Here is a 20287-nt window from a genome sequence, read left to right as displayed (position 1 = left end):
ACATCTGCAAAGCACAAGGTGCATTTTGTTATTTGCCATGGACTGTTGATATACGAGAACGGGAAATCCCGTTGTTTCGGGCAACGGTATATCTCAATTCACGGAATATTAAGTAATTTACCCCTATAGTTACGGATATTGAACTATTGTCTTTGCAGCAAGGATGTTTCGCTTTGGTCACCAATTTCCGAACGTTTATACACGGAGAAGCAGTTATTAATTCCCTATATTGTTTACACGACAGCGATTGGCCATTAGGGATATCCGCATTACGCCGAACAATATAAGACGTGCAATGGCAAATTTACCGTAGCGCGATACCGTAGTAAATAAGCTCATTAAGTAGAAACGTGGCAAGCTATAATGAGAAGCTACACAATTTTTCAGAAAGTATGTCAGTGTTAGTAGTATTTTGCGTGATCAAAATTATTATAAACGCTATTTGACTCGGCAGTCTTGTTTTTGTTGTTTCACTCCTTTATTTATTGCCACGTTTATATATTTTTTATCACAGTCTTCGCTATTGGTCAAAGAAACCAATAAAATAAGGTCGAGTTCTTGGACAGTCCCCTGCTTACATTTTGTTTCGAACGAATCGGTTACGGTCTGTTGAATAGGTATAGTAAGGAGAAATTTGTAGACACTGGAGTAATGCTTGCATTGTTTATGCATTGCGGTTGTGTTTGTACGTTAGTTACGTTTCTGTGCATAGGAACGAACGCTTTTACGTCAGGTTGTGCTATGACGTATCTACATACTAACATACGTGCGTGCATGTCAGGTAACGTGGTATATTGATATAACTATTGTATTAGATTAGTTACTCGTTGGACAGTCTGTTTATAATTATACAGTAGCGTATAGTATAACGCTCACACTCAAACATGCGTGTGATTAATAAGTTCATTACAAGATTTTTGTACCAGGAAGAAGCTGTGACTAGTAAATGTTACTTAAGAGGTTTACATAAGTATGATACGTTTAACACATTTGTGCATTTTCCTGATGGTGTTGTTGTCACATGGAATTATGGGACTAAGTACTGATGAATCTAGTAGAAGCAATTCTTACTATGGTGCTTTTGTTCAATTTCAATACAAAGATTCACATGTCGGATCCACTGTTACATTGGTAATTGCTATTTTATTGCTGCTGTTTTTTAAATTCCTATTTTATTACTGCAGCTACAGGCATTAGCATTAGAGCATGTTTCATATGGTACAATTGTATGTCCAATGCAGGGTCATATATTTTATTGTTGAACCAATTTAAAATGAAATACGTAACTGCCTAAGTCCTAGGTTATCAATAATCAATTTTGACTAGGCTTAATATCTGCCTTCTGAATTGAATTTTGCTTTTTTAGTCACCCGAGTAAAATGAAATATTTAGTTCAACTAACTTCTGTTCTGTCATAAGTAATGCACAGCAATTTAGTCAGCTGACTAAACATCAAAATATACGACTAAATTTTGGTTGGCTGAGGAAAAACCTAAAGTAACTGCGATCGGCTAAGTTTATTTAGAGTACCAAGAATATCATGTAACATTCATTCTAATAAAACATATCTTGGTTCATATAATGTATACAATATTTATAATAATATATATATATATAAAATCAAATGAAATCATCAAATCAATTCCTAATTTGAAACTCACTACTTGTACAACTCTCCACAAATGGTATTTACTATTTTTATTTACACAGGCTCAATTCTTAATGAGTTTTGGCTGTAACTGTTTAAAATGCTCGCCTAATTTTTGTGGAGTATATTCAGTTTAGGCTATACACTTAAAATTTTAAGTATGTTAATTTGTCTTGTATGCTATACACTTAAAATTTTAAGTATGTTAATTTGTCTTGTATGTTGACAGGGTTCAACAGATCCACTTGATGAAGTAGGTAGATATGGTTTCCACTCTCCTATAAAAAATATCTCTGGTCAAATAGTATACGCGGTGACCAGTAATGATATAAGAGATGGCTGTAAGTTTAACTACGGCTCTGTTCATCTCCCATCTCCATGGCTTGCTTTGGTTTCACGCGGAAATTGCACTTTTGCAGAAAAAATTGACAACGTAAGTAAAAATTAATACAGGACAGAATATGAACTTCTGTGTGGGTATCTATTTTACCGCTGCACGAACTTTTTGTTTGTAGCTCCTTTTAATCTTTTAAAATTTAGGGCTATCATTCATGGTTAATTGTTTAATATACTTTGTGTAAAATATGTAAACTCCCCCAGTTTGGAAAGCCCCGATTTATTCAATGTCTTGAAAAAGACAATATTAAACTGTACAACAATGGCTGGTAGAAATTTTCGTGTTTACAGTCTTTGATAAAAACAGGTTGTAAAAATGTAACGAGTTGATTTTGGTATGATGTTGTGCCCTGATTCAATAAAATATTCTTAGGACTGACTTGTTTTCAATAGTTTGAGCAAATATCACAAGATGAAATTACAACAGTGTATCAACCGAATACTAGTTTGTTTGCATTTATTCCCACAGAATGCACCTATTTGTTTGTCTGTATTAAATGTCCATTCTGTTAAACAATTCAGATCATATGTCATTGGTTTTAGTAAATGTTTGAAAGAAAAACACATTGGATATCAAATACATAGTAATGATAGTATGTCTGTAACAACATTTTAGTATATTTGCTTTTGATTTAAGCCCATATAAACTGATTAGATGTTTGTCCTTTTATTTAAAGTAGGCCCTGCAGGAATAATACATAAATTAATCTCATTTAACAGGCTGCAAAATGGAATGCCAGCGGCATAATAGTTTATGATTTGGAAAAGAACACAAACTTAGAGACAATGAGCCATGCAGGTAAACACTTTGTTAGGTTGATAGAACAATGTTGCGTCCCTAAAGTGTCTGTAAAAATTAAGTATATATTTGAAAAGTTCTAACATTTTCCATAGCTATTATATGTCGTAAAACTGATAAGAATAATTTTGTTGGCAGTTTATTTAAGTTCAGTTTTGAATAACATGGATATATATATATATATATATTAAATATATATAAATAGGTATTTATATATTGTATATATATTAGTAATTACATAGCCCATGCGATAATATAAATCTTTACCTACAATTTAATGTGTGATCATGTCATGGTCTATGAATATGTGATTGTGAACTATGTAACGCATTGATTTGTGCAATTCCAATTTAAAAAACTACCTTCCAAATTTTCTGAATTGCTGTTTCGTTACCCAATAACTGGACAGTATTGACTGTGTTTTAGCCCATTGACTGTATAAACAATGCATAGCCAATGCAATAATATAAATCTATACCTACAAAATGTGTAGGCTACAATACAATGTGTGACCGTCCTTGACTTATATGCCATATCCAAGGTTTCAGTTTGCACAATCTGTAAACTTGGTAAACACATTGATTTTTGCAATTACCAATTACAATTTAATAAATTACCTTACAAATTTTCCTAAATTGCTATTTCATTACCTAATAACGGGACAGTAGTGACTGTTTTATTTATTGCACAGTGTTGACTGTTTTATTTAACAAAAACTGTTAAATGCAGATTCAACCAAAATTGTTTCTGTCATGATAAAATATGGGCTTGGAATAAGCGTTGGTAACTTGGCTCAGCAAGGAACAAAAGTGAATTGTTTTGTCGAAGCTGGGAAAGAATATCCAGAAACAAGCGGGTAAGAACTTGAATTGTGGTTAATTTTATTAATCAAGTTACTAATTATGTGGGGAGTCAACTGATATGCTTTGAAACAGTGATAATTATACAGGCCTGTCATGATTTGAGTTGGAAATGCTTTGAATCATAACATACTGCACTCTGCCCTTCAGGTCGGTGTGGTTATAATTAAGAACCACTTCCTGAATACCAGCTGTGAGCATTCTGTCTTCAGGCCAAGCACTATTTTCAATTTATTTGAGCACGTTTATACAAAAACAAAAATTTCCTAAAACAATGTTTATACATGAATACATAATGTAGCCTACGCTTAAGATTTTTTAAACTTACATACTAGTTTTCGTTTTTTGCTCTTTTTTTAATGCGCATACCAGACCAGAGACCACTTTTTTAAAAAGTGAATTTGTTACAACTAATTGAGTTGCTTGATTGCTTGAATACAACTTAAAACACAATTCTTGTTCGGTGAGTAGTACACCTGGTGTAAGATTTGGGAATCATTGTATGAATACAATGTGCGATACAGGAGTCAGGACACAAAAATCAGCTACATTAGGCCTAAGCAAAAAAATCATGTCCCTGTTTTTTACACTCCTATCCTTTTTTATAATTTTTATAGATTTCAACTTGAAAGGACTTCAATCATATTTGTATCGGTGTCATTCATGATTCTAATGCTTGTGTCTTTGGCGTGGCTTATATTTTATTACATCCAACGACTACGAATACTACAAGCTCACAATCGTGGAATGGTATGCCAATGTCTGTTATTGATTTCTCTATAAAGAATTATGCTGATGCAAAATGAGCCGCTTATCAGAAACACCTTTCAAGAGTCTTTGTATCTATTGATTATCTGCCTTTATATTATGCAGTAGGTTAAAGCCATTAAAATGTCTTTTTTGTTTTGTCATCTGTTGCTAGGTAGGCCAACAATTAATAGCACTTAAAAAATGGTTTTCCCTAGTTTTTCACTAATATTAAGCCTAAAAACTGAGAGTATCATTGAGTACATGTATGCTTATTTACTGTGGTTAATTTATAACTTCTTTATGTATTTAGAATGACAGTACTACTTAAGTAACCGCGCATTCTCCTATTTGTTTTCAACATACAGCGCCATCGTAACCGGTTGGCCCAGCGCGCTGTCATGCAGTTGAAAACTAGAACCATTAAACCAAATGATGAGATTGTATCAACAGAATCTGTGTGTGCCATTTGTATTGAAAACTATAAGACAGCTGAAGTGGTTCGTGAATTACCTTGCCGGTAAGTCTATGGTACACTGGGTTTTAAAACTTTTAGGTGTGGGGCACATTTGAATCTTCTGCATCTGTTAGACAACAATCTTAAAAATGGTCATATTTTACACAACATATACCAAAACTCTTTTTAAAAGAGATATTTTTACAGCACACTGAGGTCTATTTTTAGCACACACTTTGAGAACCTGTGGTATACACCAATATTTAAAACCCTAATTTGTTTGTTTAGTAATATATTATACAGGTACATAGTTTGTTTTAAAAACACATAATATGTCCCCCATTGGATTTACCGCTAAAACTTTTAAAGTAAAATTGCCTCCTCAATGGTATATTATAAGTAATAACATTTATTTCTGGTTATTGCTCATTGTAAAACCATTGTTACTATTTAAGTAACCACTAAAACAATTCAAAATTATTTGTAACTATTCTGCTTCATAAATTATTCACACACGTTTACTTGAAGATACGGTATAGCAGAACTGCCAGAACACATGATTAGTAAATCACGTAATAATATGTTTGTTATTCTCCCCACCAAGCTTCTAGGAACATGTTCGTACATGATACAGTTCTTGCATGACTAATAAATATAAAATCCTCATAAAATGCCCTGGGGCCATGTTTTTAAATCTTGTGTCTAATTTAAACAGCACTGAGTTGGCTTGTTCTATTTAGTGCTATTTCTGCTATGTCTTTAATTGCTACTGGTGTATACCAAAATACTCAATGTATTTATAGAGCCCATTTGACATTTCTACACAGCCCAATTCATTTGTATAAGCCATGTTATTTCTGAGAGCTTAAACCGATATATAGGTTTTACTCATCTCCTGTCATGGTGGATATTAAAATATTGATCTTTGCAGGCATATATTTCACAAGAAGTGTGTAGATCCATGGCTGCATACAAAGCACACATGTCCGATGTGCAAAATCAACATTATCAAGACCACTGGGAATTGTGAGGTGCGTTATCATGCTTTCTTATTAGTGTGGTCTAATTTTGTTCTACCAGTTTTCCCCAAGCATTCAAATTACATACAATCTTGTTGTTGGCATTGTAACGTTTATGTTTGCTTCATCAGGTAGACTTGGTAATTACTTCCTAATGAATAACTCATGCCCTTCTGTGTTAATCAAATCCTTATAAATACTGCATGTAAACTGCCACCAATTCACATACTGGCTACTATCTATGGGAACCTAACTTGGTCAAAATACATCACGAATAAAGCACATTTAGGATAAAAATAGCTTGTATTGTTTTGATATGACGAGTTGTATAATTTGAGACCTACATGGCCTACATCACAACTTGAATCAAGATTACACTATGACTTAAAATATTAATATGTCACAACTTGTAAGTTGTAATATTGTTACATTACAACTTGAATTGATTTTATATTTAGTAATATCCAGTAATGCATTTCGAAACTTTGCACAAAAAAACTACAGCTTTTTCTTTGTGCACAACTTGAATTAATATTAGGGTAGTGTCGAGTATGACATACTTTCATATAATTTCTTGTCTGAAAAGGTAGTAAACTAAGAATATTTGCAGATGTTAAAATAGCGATATTTATTGTTTAAAAACACAATCAGGAAAATACTCAAGTAAATTTCGTTTGCATTGTTTTTGTCCACTCTTTTTTGCATCTGCAATCAAGGAAAAATAAATTTTATTGTTGGTGGTAATACACTAAACAAAAACTCCGTAAAAGTTTCAAAATGCATGAGTGCTTTACTGGATATGAAAATAAAGTTCTAGGCCTCAAAATAATACAACTTCTAATGTTAAATGCATTTTATTCTGGTTGTATTTTGACCAGATTGGCCTTATAACTATCATTCAAAGTTTAAGAAGTTTAAATTTTTGTTTAATGTTTTATATGGACACCATGTGTTCTTAAATGAATTTCAAGAATTTTGCAATTTTTTTTTTGCTTTAACATTTTTGGTTAAAGACCTAAAAGGTTGACCTTTAGACTCAGCCTTGGTCTTTATTTGGTAATTATATTTTAATTTTAGTTGTTGCTGCTATAATTAATCAGTACGGTAATTGTCCAAGGCAGCTGTTTGTGTAGATGCGAATAAACCATACAAGCAATAGACAGAAAATCAATGCAGCACGTTAATTGGGAGGCAAGGGACAATGACAGATTTATTTGACATTACATGTTATTTCAGGACAATGATAGTGGCCATTTTAATGATGGGGCTCTGGTCTCAGTTAATTCTGTCAATCAAGATATGGAAATGGAGGTAAATTTATAATCATGTCTGTCTAATCAATTATTAAAGAGAGCAGTCTATATATAAAAAGGCTTTTTCAGTGAAATTGCATAATTTAAAAACGGCAGTCATTATATAACATGGGTTTTATACATTTCATGCCAGCTTACAAGTTACCACAAATGTAACTTTGGGTTTTTTTTTATATTTATCGGTGAAAACTAAAACAATCTCATAGTGAGCACTGGGTTGGAGCAATTGCTGTTAAGTCTCTTGCCCAAAGACACATATGCAAACAATGGTAGCAGCGACGAACCTTAAACTCATTACCTCTTGGTTAGGGTTAAAAGCATATGCGTTAACTAACTATGTCATGGCACTGGACAATAAAGGTGGCTGTACACAGTATCCGGAATTCGTCCGTTTTGTTTGGATTTTGCTGCCGCATGCGGAATTGAACACAGGTTTGCATACGACTTTGCAAGCGAATTCTGTGTTCAGCCACCTTAACAGCTACCATTTCCTCTTGAATAAATAAGATACATTCATTCATACATTCTATATACCGTGCCTTTGTGGTAGAGTGATACAAAACCGCTACTAAATACTGCCAAGCACAACTCTTAACCTCAATCTACAAACTAGGCCATCATTGCCACAGAACCCAGCCCACCAGCCTCTACAACAACCACAGATGATGAACAAGCACAGTCCACAAGTAACTTCACTGAACCAAAAACATCAGAGCAGCAGCAGGAGCACCTTGCTGTTTAATCCTGAATTCGAGTGTTCCCTCTTTTTCAATTCAGTTTACATTTATTTTTCATTACCAATTGCATTTTTCATGTAGACCGATATTGTACAAAAACAAAACGTTTTACATAATTTTTAACTACGTTCTTGCTACTCCAGTGTAACTATTTCCTGATCATCGCTCTTAAACTCCGAAAGTTATTTTATTTTGATTGTGTAAAGTTTCTAAATTAACCATTAAGAAAGTCTGTACAAAACTTATATAAAAGCAACTTTATTCAATTTTAGCCCAACTTTCTGAGAACCCCCTGTCTTCTCCAGCCAATACCACGTAGTTTCATAACCTTGTATTTCAAATCTAGATTCAGTTTTACCATATTTTACAGTTGCTAATTCTTGGCACAGTTACGTTAATACCTTACCCTCTGAACCAGTATTCCACATGCACTTGTAATTACGCACTGTATGTTCATCGCAGACTCTCTGACTAAAAGACCTAATAAATCTGTGCACATTTTCCATTTTTGATGCTGTAGTTTTAGGTATGACACCCGTTAGACATATTCCAAGCTCAAATGTTTTTCTGCTGTCGTGGAACAAAGTTAGAGCCCGCCTCTAGCTTTGACGGTGTGGTTTCGAAGCTGGACGCTGGTACTATTGTAGGTTTTGTAAGTCCTTAAGCAAAATACTTAAAGGTTGATTGCGCTAACCCAGTAGTCCCTTATGGGTTGTCCAAATTTTCAGTCCTACATAAACAAGAAAATTATATTTATTCGCGAAGTTATATATGTGATAACTTGAAAAACGATAAATAGGTTACTTTTTAATTACTAACTTGTTAACACATTAATACGAAACGGAGGTGTAACATATCTTTTTTGAATGACGTGTTTCATTTATTTACCAAATTCCGCACACAATAGCGGACAAACAAAAACAGTTTTGCTTTACTGCATCCAATGCACACCGGCCTGTGCCTATACACACCAAGTTAATGATAAACGAATGCAGCTTCGGCCAACTACATTGCTACACATTTACCACCACCTTCAGTGATATGTACATCACTCTTTTACCATGGAGGGATTCGACGGTTCAGATTTTAGTCCTCCAGCTGATTTAGTTGGCGTTGACGGTGCAGTCATGCGGAACGTCGTTGACGTCACGATAAATGGTGACGTCACTGCTCCGCCGAAAGCTGCGCCAAGAAAAAGTGAATCGGTTAAGAAAGTTCATTGGAATGATGTAGACCAAGGACCGAGTGAAAAGGAACGAATAGATATACCCGAGATTTCAGGTCTATGGTGGGGCGAGAATGAACATGGAGTGGACGATGGGAGAATGGAGATACCTACTACTGGTGTAGGGTAAGTGTGTTTAGTTGTAAATGGTGATTAAACTGTAATAAAATATATGAATTCGCGGATGTAACTTGAATTGTGAGCGAGGTACTGATAATGATCATTTTTCTCTTCGTTCACAGTCGCGTCCAGTTTCGTGTCCGAGCAGTGATTGATCATCTAGGGATGCGAGTCTTTGGAGTCTTCCTAATTTTCTTGGACATCATCCTCATGATCATTGATCTCAGTCTTCCAGGAAAAAGTGAATCTTCCCAATCCTTTTATGACGGGATGGCTTTGGCTCTTTCTTGTTATTTCATGCTGGATTTAGGATTAAGGATATTTGCATACGGGTAACTTTATGTACAACACAATGTATTATATAGTAGGGTGGGGGAAGCTGGAACACCTTTTAAGATATGTTCTTGGCCAATGTGGTAGTGAACAAAGAACATTCAAAGATTATAAAACGGTATCCTCATGACTCCTATATATACCGTTGTTAATTGTTTAAAACACGGTCCAGTTATTTAGATGGTATATGTGCTAAAGGTGTCCCGTTTTACCCTACCCTAGTGTATTATCACGGCATACCAAAACCCATACCAAAACCCTCTATTACTCGTAATATGTTTTCTTGTTTATGCTTTTACCACATTACTGCCAACAGATCGATGATAATTTAGTTCCCATCGAACCCAAAATTAATTTGCATGCAGTTGAGGAATAGTTAAAAATTAACATAGCTTGAATAAGCAAATAAATGGAAAATGACTGATTACAAAGACATGGTCTTCGTTATATTTTTCATGTCACTGGGTTTTGTGGTTCTACTAAGTTAGTCTTGTAGGCTATATGTATCACTTTTCGCAATTTGTAGTTGTTTAGGTTAACGGTATAATAAGGCTTAGTTTGGCGTTCCGTGCTTCCCCACCAAGTCTTTGGAATGTAATTTAAGCTACCATGGGGTGTGATGGGAAATCATTAGCACCCTGTGTCACATATTTACCGACCTTCTTTTAACAACGTTTTTTTTAGACTGGCGGGACTACGGTTATACAGTTCCGTGAATATTTTTTGTTTACTACCAAATCGAACATAAAATGGGAATAAAAACCCATCCCACCCCATTACCCTACTATATAGTATAGTCCTGTGTAAGATGGTCCATTTTTACCTTTGTTGTGAAAACACACAATAAAAGAATATGAGATATCCATCGTACTGCACAGTATATTAGACATATTAATTAAACAAAGGATTTTTTAAATACTTTTGACATTTATAGGCCCAAGAATTTCTTCACCAACCCCTGGGAGGTTGCTGATGGTTTGATTATCGTTGTCACATTCGTCGTCACGATATTTTACACTGTGTTAGATGAATACGTGCAAGAAACAGGAGCCGATGGTTTGGGGAGGTATATTACTACGTCACACATACCACTTTACGTCACACAATACCACTACGTCTTATACCCCTTCTGTCATTTGTGTTTTATATACACAATTTGTACGTGTTTGACCCGTCAAAACGTCGGTTCGTAAATTTATACCGGCTATGTTTGTAATATGCAACTGTCTATATTACGTAATGTGTTTTTAACTGTTGGGTTTTGTTGTTTTCAGATTGGTTGTGTTGGCCCGTTTGCTGCGTGTGGTTCGATTAGCAAGAATATTTTATTCCCATCAACAAATGAAGGCTTCAAGCAGAAGAACAATATCACAGAACAAGCGTCGATACAGGGTAATAACACGAACAACGTCAATTACCTTATTTAGGCAAGACAACTGCAGAGGTCTTTGGAAAGACAACTGCAATCGCCGCAACCCAGTGGCCCTTCATGATGTGTCCTATTTGTCGGCCACACATAAAAAAAAAACAACAAGAAAAAAAACATGATAACTCGCAAGGGAGCACGACGTGTATAAAATACCCCCGTGGTTTAACGACCATCACTGCCCCGTAACGCGAGGATAAATATGTTGCAAAATTTATTCTTTTTCCTTCATTCATTTTTCCTTAAAAACAAATAAGATAGATTACTATACCCATTTGTCGTTTTCCGCAGAAAGACGGGTTTGACCTTGACCTCACCTACGTCACTGACCACGTGATTGCAATGTCGTTCCCAAGCAGTGGACGACAAAGTTTGTTCCGAAACCCGATCGGGGAGGTAAGCCGTTTCTTCAAGACGAAGCACCCGGACAAGTTTCGCATCTACAACTTATGCAGTAAGTTATTTGTATAAAAATCATGTGTGGTCCTACTATTGTGAGTTTAATCTGTGTCTTTGGATAAGGCGAAAGACATGTAATGCTCTGAAATGTCACTAATGCGTAGTCCAAATTGTCAGCCGTACAGAACCAAAATCACCTACAAACTTGTGCACGAGATAACTCGCTGGCAGATGTGTATTACGACTGTCGTTGTATTTATGGGTACGCGAGGAAGAGTGAAAATCATTCAATAATTTTACTTGTTATCGTAATTACTTTTTGTACAACAAATATGTTACTCTTTTACATATTAACACCAAAGCATTGCCTACACTGTTTTGGTCAGTTTTGTACCAATATAATTTTTTGTTAAAGATGACTTTTATCACTTAATTTTCAAAACAGGCGAGAGGGGTTATGACGAAACAAAATTCGACAATCATGTCTACCGTGTTATGATTGACGACCATAATGTACCAACCTTAGTGTAAGTAACAATAAGATTTAAATAAATTCAAAAACCATTATTGGCTCTGAGTTGTTTCACCCGTTTTTTCTCATATATAACTAGTACGGTGGGGTGAGGTGAAAAAAATTCGAACATAATATCCTATATTTTATATTCGGGTTTTTACATTTAATATTGTTTCTTTGTAGGGTCGTGGGGATCAGGTTATAGAATTCGGTAATCGTTTTTTGTTTACTTTAAAACAGGACAATGCACCTTCTTACCCCAACTCGCGCATTATATGTGAAATTGTGCATTTTTTTAAAATGCAAAAAAAGAAATGCCTTTAAATCCCTGATCTAATCTGGTATTTGCGAATTCCACAGTGATCTTCTAAAGTTCATAGATGACGCAAAAGTATGGATGACGTCAGACCCAGATCACGTGATAGCGATTCACTGTAAAGGCGGGAAGGGAAGAACTGGTACCTTGGTCAGCTCGTGGCTGCTTGAAGATGGGAAGTTTGATACGGCAAAGGTAATCCCACTGTTAAACTACAATTTCCTCTATACAAAGAACTCTTTAATAAATTTATTATTTCCTCAACAGGAGGCGTTAGAATACTTTGGAAGCAGAAGAACCGACTTCGAAGTGGGTGACGTTTTCCAAGGAGTAGAGACCGCATCCCAGATCCGCTATGTAGGTTATTTTGAGAAAATCAAAAAGAATTACGGAGGACAACTTCCCCCGATGAAGAAGTTAAAGGTAACTGGAGTCACCATCACTGCGATACAAGGTTTGTTATTTCTTTTGTATGGATTATGTAAATAGTTAGCTTTATATCTGCTGGTTAGCTCAAAGGTTGCACTACGTGGCAGTATTTCATTTGTTACCTTGTCTTGCCTTTAGATAGCATGCGGCGCTTTTAGTCCTGCAGCAAGGGCCGAGTATTTAACACCATTGTCGTGTCGTGTTGTTCACCAAAACGTCACCGACTGATTTGGTTAGTTCAGCAGTAGTTAAGTTGGAATAGCGTTTAGTTAAGGGGGTGAAGTATTATCGTTTAATATTTTTTAGTAAATACCCATTGTTTGAGTTCGTTAAACCATAATAAAAAAACACGTTTATCAGGTACAACGAGTCAGGACGTACAGAGGTTATGCAAGTAAAAAAAATTATTTTTTTAAGATTACGTATATCTATAACGTTCACCGAAATAGTTAATTACATAACTCAACAAAGGCCCTACAGTAATACCTTGAAAACAAAACTTTTAAAATTTTACTCACCAGGAGTCGGTAGGGGCAATGGTTCTGATTTATCAATGCAAATCGTATCTGAACGGCAAGAGGTTCTTCTCTGCAAGTTTGCTGAAGGTTATAACTGTGCGGTAAGCTAAAATTTCGTTTTTCTGAACTCAAGTAATTTATATTACCTTTCATATTTAATTTATGTTTTACACATTAATTTAAATTTTGTTGTTGATTGTACAGAGTGCATTGTAAATTGTTTAATACGATGTCTTTACACGTACAGTTACAATACGACGCCACGGATGATTGTGTTACGTGTGAGGTGAAAAACTGTCCTATGTTAGCAGGAGATATTAAAGTCAGGTTCATGTCGACGTCGGTAAGTACATGTTTACACACTTCTTAATTGTCCGGTGCCTATAGCGCCTGCGTCCGCACCCAGTGGTTTTAGATTCAAAACTCTATGCTGCTACCGTTCTGGGTATAAGTGTCCTTGGGCAAGATTTATTTATGAACCACTGCGTTATACCACACATGTTCCGTTTCATACGTCTCGTGCTGTATCCGCTTTCGAGTTACCACATACGAAAGTTTTGGTGAATATATATATTATAATTTTGGAAATGTGTTGCTTTTGCCTCTTATAGCAATATACACTAATTCTGAAGTTTGGTTGACAGAAATCTCTGCCACGGGGATACGACAACTGCCCATTTTACTTTTGGTTCAACACGTCATTGGTTGAAGGAGATCACGTGACTTTAAAACGAGAAGAGATCGACAATCCGCATAAAAAGAAAACTTGGAAAATCTACAGGGATAATTTCACTGTAAAACTTACGTTTTCAGATGCTGAAGACATTTAGTTTGTATTCAGTTTGGAAGCTGTGCTATAAGGTGCAATATATTTTGGCCTATTTATGAGATACTGTGTATACTCCGTATGCCTTGTGTGCAATTTCAGTAGCAATGCACATCACGGTCCTAGTAATAAATAACTGCTGATATGTTCGTGAATATATGTATTTGGCGGGATATAAGTCGTTTTGGCGCTGATAACTTATAAATGTACAACCCTGATTTGCCATTACAATCATGTGCTGGTGGTTTTAAAAGTAACTTAAATGCATTAGATAGTTTTCTCTATGCCTGTTCAGAGTATAGCTGTTATACTTTCATGGTATTTGTGTCAATTATAAAACGGAATAAACTGAGTTTACGTCACAGTGTTTTAAACAAAAATGACGTCACAGCATAACTGAATTGATTAAAATGACGTTACAGTGAAAGTGCGGGGAAGCGAAACCGACCGGGAGATGACTTCATATCGGTTTCGATACGTTTTCTTTCAAATTAGATTCGTCGGTCGATTCATAACACGGCTTATTGTAAACCACCACGACAAAGACATTATCTGCTGCGTCACGTGACACGCCGACGCCAATCTGTGAAGCAGTTCGCCAGATCATACGAACAAAACGCCCTGTGAAAATAACGTTAAATTTCATGGTATGTTTTGTTCATAGAAATTGCTTGAACGCATCCGCACGTTAGAATAGCAACGAAAGTTTATTTTATTATTATTGCATAATTTCAATAAACAAGCGGGCATATTGTTTCGTTATCTGTTTTCGACTCATCTGGTAGTAAATAAAAAATATTTACAGAAGTATGTAACCATATCCTCACAGCTCCAAAAGGGCGTTGTTAATTGTTTAAAGACAATTCTTAAAAAAAGAATATGGACTAATTAAACTAATGTATCCATCTTAACCCACTTATTTAGTTCTCGAAACCATTAAGCGTTCCTTTTGTTAAATATGCTATATAGGAATACAAAGCGATACGAATGCAACCAAAAGTTACCGTTGATGTCATCTAGTCGCGGCTTGTTAAAATTATAATACGTAATTTCGGAGTACCACATGTCCGCAATGCTGGCGCCTGCATTTAATTATTACAGTATAAATTTTGTTTAATTAGTAGAGTACGAAGACACATATATGTGTAAGCAAACTTTCGTTGAAGCAACCTACCGTTCATTTTTCGAGAAATAACATGACATGTGTTGTAGCTGTATCGATCGTCGTCTAGCTGCACATGTTTTCCCTTTGCCGATGCTTGTTCCGCAATTTTTTGCCCCAAATTGCGTAGTTCTTGATTAGTTCTTAATCTGGAAACAGAATTTGTTTAGTAAGCATACTGTTGTTGGTAAGCTTTAGCACTCACGGTTTTACACCATGCTGTTTTCTTAGTTGGTTGTGACGGTGTACGCATTCTTGTTCAAACATTATGATTTCCTCTGTAAATGAAATATCTGATTATAAAATAAACTTCAGTACACAATCACTTTTATCTATCATATAGAGTATAGACTCACTTTCCACTATTACTTGTTTATATTATAGTAAGTTGGGGTAAGATGGGTCATGTTTTCATTTGTTTATTGACCCATTTATTTGTAAACGAAAAATATTTACAAAACTATATAACCGTAGCATATCACGACGAAGAGTTGTTATAATTGTTTAAATTACAATCAGAAAACATGGGTTTGTTTACTAACGGTATTCTATTCAACCCCACAGTATTATTATCTTGAATTTACATCTGACCTATATCATTTTCTACTAGTTTATTCTAAAAAAATAAAACATAGCGCAATCAAATCACTTAATAGAACTAATTTGATTGATTCACTTTTACCTTCAGTACAAACATTGTGTGTCCTCATTTTATCTTCTTAAATTGTCGTATCTATTCCACGCTGTCAGCACATTTCTAAGTATATAGCTTAACTTAATCGAAAATTTGGGACGCTTAAACGTGACATTAACTAACGTAGTATATGACGACTTTCGGTACTGATTTTGACATGACACACTCCATGCGTATTATTTGGGCGCTTGTAATTAAGTTCGTGTCAGTGCTAACTGCTCTATATAGCCTTGCTGCCAAAATATTACCACAACGTTCAAAATGTGCTCGCATTATTTTAATATTCACGTATTTAAACAACAAGAACCCAGTACACAGGTTGTAAATTTTAATGTGTATGCTATTTCACTGATCATACTGTTTGACTGTCGTCCAACTCTACTTGCTGCCTCGCTATATGTCATTGCTTTGTAGACTTTCCTAACAGCAGCTACCACACACTGTTCGAACTGTGTAACATATATAGCAGATCGAACAAGCTGCACAAATATATTAGGGGCAACCGTGGAACAGCTGCTACTAATTATCTTAATTGGGTAGGTCAACCAGTGCCAGACACACATGCTTGTAATTCTGCTTTTTCACGACACCGGTTTCTAAACACTCCCCTATTGTCAATGCATTCTCAAAACTTCAATTTTTATACATTAGCTAAAAAAATGTATCATTTTTTACTCAGCTAAAAATACTTTAATTCCTAAAGCAACTTTAAACCACGCGGTAACCAGCCTAGGAGTAAACTGCTGTTGGCTTGCGTGGAACAGGCATTGTGTCGACTAATCTAAGCAGGTAATTTGACACTTCCGTTTCGACGTATTGAGTAATTAATTCTTTATTCTATTAACATTAGCGAATATTGTTCTTAAAAGCAAAGGTATTATGACGCATGCTTGGTATAAGTCTGCATAGGAGTTTTTAACGTGTATATTAGGTCCGATTATGTAAATAGGAAAAATACATGCAATGTTTTGTTCAAGTCTAAGCTGGGAGCTGTGCGCCGGGTTTTGTTGTCATCACATTATCCACATATTGGCCCTGCGTGTTTCCCGCTGTTCGATACCTGACACAAACGTAATATTTTCCATGGCTGTCGGATGCAATGCCAGCTCCTATTTCGGTGGTTGCTTTCCACACAACTTGCGTGAAATGGCCTGCGAAAAATGAAGGGAATAACTGAAGTCATTTTTTAAAATTGGGGTACAGTTGGTCATTACTGGGCCAATTCTGAAATATCTGTTTTTCGTTTGAATCAATACCGTTTTTGAGTCAACTGTAATTTTTCGCCTTTTGATTTTTAAATTTAAATATCTGCAACTTACCAATAGGTTGCCCATTAGTACTCTGCCCTGTAATGAAGTTATAGTTCTTATATTCTTTGTACCAAACATCCGTTGTTTCTGCACCTATCGAAGAAAATTTGTTTTAGCCCCAAATATATGAATGTAAACTATTGCCAATCTAATTTAATGTCACGCCTTTGTGCTCACGTGACATGGCCATGAAAGTCATTTTATAGCACAGTTGTTTTATTTTATACACGCAGTCCCCGCTTACGAACTATAAATGGGCTATTATATGTATAGTAGGGTGGGAGAAGATGGTACACCTTTTCATTCTGTTTTCTTTTCCCATTTGGTAGTAAAACAAAGAACATTCAAAGAATTATTATGCTGTATGCTTTCGACTCCCACAGGCCGCTGTTAATTGTTTTAAACACAATCAGGACATTTGAATTATATGTACTAAAGGTGTCCCATCTTACCCCCTTTCACTATATGTGGCTATTGTGAGTGTTTTTCTATGTGGCTGACAATTTGAACAACGCTTCAGTGACCATTAGGAGTCTTGCCCAGGGGCCTCACATTTCCACAAAGGGGATGCTACGTATTAAAACAAAACTATATATATATATAGTAGGGTGGGGGGAGATGGGACACCTTTAGCACATAATATCCAAGTATCCTGGTCGTGTTTTAAACAATTAACAACGGTCTATGGGAGTCGTGAGGATATAGCTTTATAATACTTTGAATGTTCTTTGTTTACTACTAAATAAGACGAAAAAATGTAGTTAAAATGTGTTCCATCTTCTCCCATCCTACTGTATGCTTTACCAGTTGGAGAAAACATAAGGCTGTTGTTCATAAAGTACAAGTTTTCCCCAGCTCCATTGCGATTATCGTCATGGAGAAGTCCAGAGTTGTCTGCAGCGAGTTTGTTTGCCCAAGCTTGTGCCTCTTCTTGAAGTTGTACATTTAAAGTGACCCTATATAAAAAAACACGTTAAATCATTTATTTGTATTTTCTGTATGTAACATACCCATTGGTATTACTGTGTAAGTTTCTTAATTGGTTGTGCCGTTCAAGAACCTGGTTCCGAAAGTCATCTCTCACAGACGGAAGTATTCCGTTGACTAAATGCAAAAAAGTGAAGCTGTTGTCAACCGGCAGCGTGGTAAAAGAACATAATTTGTATAGTGGGGTGGAGTAAGAATTATATATGTTATAGGGTGTGGAGAGACAACTTTAGCAGATAAAATATATCCTGACATTGATTAAAACAATTAAAAACGGTCTACATATGGGATTCGTGAGGATAGTTTTATAATGCTGTGAACGTTGTTTGTTTGTTTACTACCAAATATGACAAAAAAATGGAATGAAAAATTTGTCTCATTTTCCCCGCCCTATACCATATACGGTTTGTTTTTTTTTGAAAAAAAGAAGTTGTACTGAAGATTTTAAACAGATCGTTAAACATGATTGGAAGGAAGTTCAGAATTTAAATTATTTTTTTTACGTATACGTGTAGTTTTATATTACCGAACTCATGACGCAATGCCTCCTGCGACGCTTTATAAGCCATAGCTCTTTGATAGATGTCTATACGCTCCGGTGTCCATTCCCCTCCCTTGCCGATATCCTTTACGAGTTGACTGTATTCTGAGAAGTAGATTTACCGTTAATTAAACTATATCTAATTAATCGACTTTTATACTCGCTAATATTCTTAGCTCACAGTTATTTTTACCTTCTTTTAAACTAGTATTCATATTTAAGGTAAATAATATTTTGCCCTCCTTTATATGATAATAACTTTTCAAAATTCTGCTGATATTGTTCACCGATCCTGCTTTATATAATGCGCAAAAACGGATATGAATATATGAGTATAACGTATATATGAATCAAACGTTTGTTTTGCTTCCGTGACAAATGGTAAATAATAGGCCATTCTATTTGGTCCAAAACGCGGATTCTGACGTGTCAAATTAATTTGTTACATATATTTATACCTGTTTATTATATCCTCGTATGACATATATGTCGTACGAAGGAAAATATACACCCATCGTCATCTAAAAATGTTGTGATGGGTCGCATAATAACAACCAAAAGCCACAGGTATGAAAAGCCACATATAAAACTAGTACTTACAAATATACATGTACTGAATTCGAATGTACACGTTTATAAGCATAAATAGGTAAAAGGTATGTTATGTGTTGGTGAGAATTTGGAGAAAGTTTCATATCTGACCCATGTCCGTGTCCATGTCCGTGTCTCGAGACGTATCACACTATGTCTTGTGTTTCGACTATGTTTTTCCAGGTTTATGTAAAAATAGAAAATAATAAACGACATGTAGAAAAACGTCATGCATGTCTTATTTATGTCTTTTTGTGCCCTTAATTTTTTGCCGTTTTTATGTTGTTTTTACGTGTTTTTTTTGTATTTTTTCATGTCGCTTTATGAACAACTGAAGTGCAACAAATAAACGAAGAGAAGTTTACAGATACCAACCAATAGATTTTTTACCACGTACTGTTTCATGTTAGTTATAATAGCTTCTTAACGCGTGTACAAAGTTGACAGCATAACTAAATTTAGGGTTTAAAGTTCGACGCTGCTAGAATTCTGGTAGTATGTGTCCGTGGGAAAGACGCTTAACGGCAATTGTTCCGACCCAGAAAGCAACTTATATAAGAAAACGTGGCATAAAGTGGCACAATACATCCAGTTACATTCAAACAATACAAAACTAATATCTTAGTTCGTTATAGAGTCATGTTGGTTCTAAAGATCATAATATAAACAAGTGATCAATGTCCTTTACCATCATATGCGTTTGTTTTACAAATAATTTATCTAGGAAGTTACATATGTTGTAACTTATAAATAGAAATGTTATACGAAATACATTACCTGTATTATAACAACTGTTATTGACCCGCTACTCGATATTAAAGAGAGTATTTTTATGTATGCGTGCACTGAAAGCTGCCCGCTAGACGATGACCGAGAACCATAACAAATAGTATGTGACGTCACATAGTGACGTAGTTGAA

At 35.2% G+C, this 20287-nt stretch overlaps 4 protein-coding genes across 7 annotated transcripts; 2 read left to right on the top strand and 2 right to left on the bottom strand.

Moving 5' to 3' along the window:
* Positions 1-916: 916 nt before the first annotated feature.
* On the top strand, positions 917-8481 carry LOC100183595 (RING finger protein 150). Its single transcript, XM_002124928.3, has 9 exons — positions 917-1131; positions 1878-2081; positions 2765-2843; positions 3573-3699; positions 4321-4453; positions 4819-4970; positions 5839-5938; positions 7163-7237; positions 7853-8481. Exons 1-9 carry the CDS (start codon positions 973-975, stop codon positions 7979-7981), a joined length of 1158 nt encoding a protein of 385 aa, XP_002124964.1. The 5' UTR covers positions 917-972; the 3' UTR covers positions 7982-8481.
* A 556-nt stretch (positions 8482-9037) lies between these two features.
* vsp (voltage-sensor containing phosphatase) lies at positions 9038-14086 on the top strand. Its single transcript, NM_001033826.1, is given in 11 exon segments — positions 9038-9327; positions 9444-9653; positions 10589-10720; positions 10929-11046; positions 11372-11534; positions 11925-12006; positions 12354-12504; positions 12577-12763; positions 13260-13357; positions 13504-13599; positions 13901-14086. Coding segments are annotated over 11 exon segments (1713 nt in total).
* A 141-nt stretch (positions 14087-14227) lies between these two features.
* LOC100178885 (Golgi-associated plant pathogenesis-related protein 1-like) lies at positions 14228-16647 on the bottom strand. 4 transcript variants are annotated; one of them, XM_026840506.1, is made up of 5 exons: positions 15927-16634; positions 15450-15537; positions 15257-15393; positions 15087-15164; positions 14228-14703 (listed from the first exon to the last, which is right to left on the bottom strand). In XM_026840506.1, the coding sequence occupies exons 1-5, from the start codon at positions 15952-15954 to the stop codon at positions 14543-14545; spliced, it is 492 nt and encodes a 163-aa protein (XP_026696307.1). In that variant the 5' UTR covers positions 15955-16634; the 3' UTR covers positions 14228-14542. The 4 variants fall into 4 exon arrangements, with proteins under 4 accessions (XP_026696307.1, XP_026696308.1, XP_026696309.1 ...); XM_026840507.1 differs by having other exon boundaries at positions 15450-15522; positions 15927-16616; XM_026840508.1 differs by lacking the exon at positions 15087-15164 and having other exon boundaries at positions 15927-16647.
* A 190-nt stretch (positions 16648-16837) lies between these two features.
* On the bottom strand, positions 16838-19080 carry LOC100182846 (Golgi-associated plant pathogenesis-related protein 1-like). Its single transcript, XM_002125524.4, has 6 exons — positions 18970-19080; positions 18762-18881; positions 18259-18352; positions 18053-18204; positions 17258-17341; positions 16838-17089 (listed from the first exon to the last, which is right to left on the bottom strand). Exons 1-6 carry the CDS (start codon positions 18989-18991, stop codon positions 16917-16919), a joined length of 645 nt encoding a protein of 214 aa, XP_002125560.1. The 5' UTR covers positions 18992-19080; the 3' UTR covers positions 16838-16916.
* Between the last annotated feature and the right edge of the window lie 1207 nt (positions 19081-20287).

Source organism: Ciona intestinalis, chromosome 2 (assembly GCF_000224145.3).
Source record: "Ciona intestinalis chromosome 2, KH, whole genome shotgun sequence".
Classification (NCBI taxonomy): Eukaryota; Metazoa; Chordata; class Ascidiacea; order Phlebobranchia; family Cionidae; genus Ciona; species Ciona intestinalis.
The sequence above is the reverse complement of the archived record's forward strand: the minus strand, read 5'-3'. Positions and strand labels throughout refer to the sequence as shown.

Coding starts and splice junctions, on each gene's coding strand:
- LOC100182846 (XM_002125524.4), bottom strand. CDS start 18,991: ATGAATACTAGTTTAAAAGAAG. Junction 18,882..18,969: donor GAATACTAGTTTAAAAGAAG/GTAAAAATAACT, acceptor TCTACTTCTCAG/AATACAGTCAACTCGTAAAG. Junction 18,205..18,258: donor TTACACAGTAATACCAATGG/GTATGTTACATA, acceptor TTTTTTATATAG/GGTCACTTTAAATGTACAAC.
- LOC100183595 (XM_002124928.3), top strand. CDS start 973: ATGATACGTTTAACACATTTGTGCATTTTCCTGATGGTGTTGTTGTCA. Junction 2,844..3,572: donor AGAGACAATGAGCCATGCAG/GTAAACACTTTG, acceptor TGTTAAATGCAG/ATTCAACCAAAATTGTTTCT. Junction 5,939..7,162: donor AGACCACTGGGAATTGTGAG/GTGCGTTATCAT, acceptor ATGTTATTTCAG/GACAATGATAGTGGCCATTT.
- LOC100178885 (XM_026840506.1), bottom strand. CDS start 15,954: ATGAGGACACACAATGTTTGTACTGAAG. Junction 15,394..15,449: donor AAACAGCATGGTGTAAAACC/GTGAGTGCTAAA, acceptor TTCTGTTTCCAG/ATTAAGAACTAATCAAGAAC. Junction 15,165..15,256: donor TATTTCTCGAAAAATGAACG/GTAGGTTGCTTC, acceptor AATTAAATGCAG/GCGCCAGCATTGCGGACATG.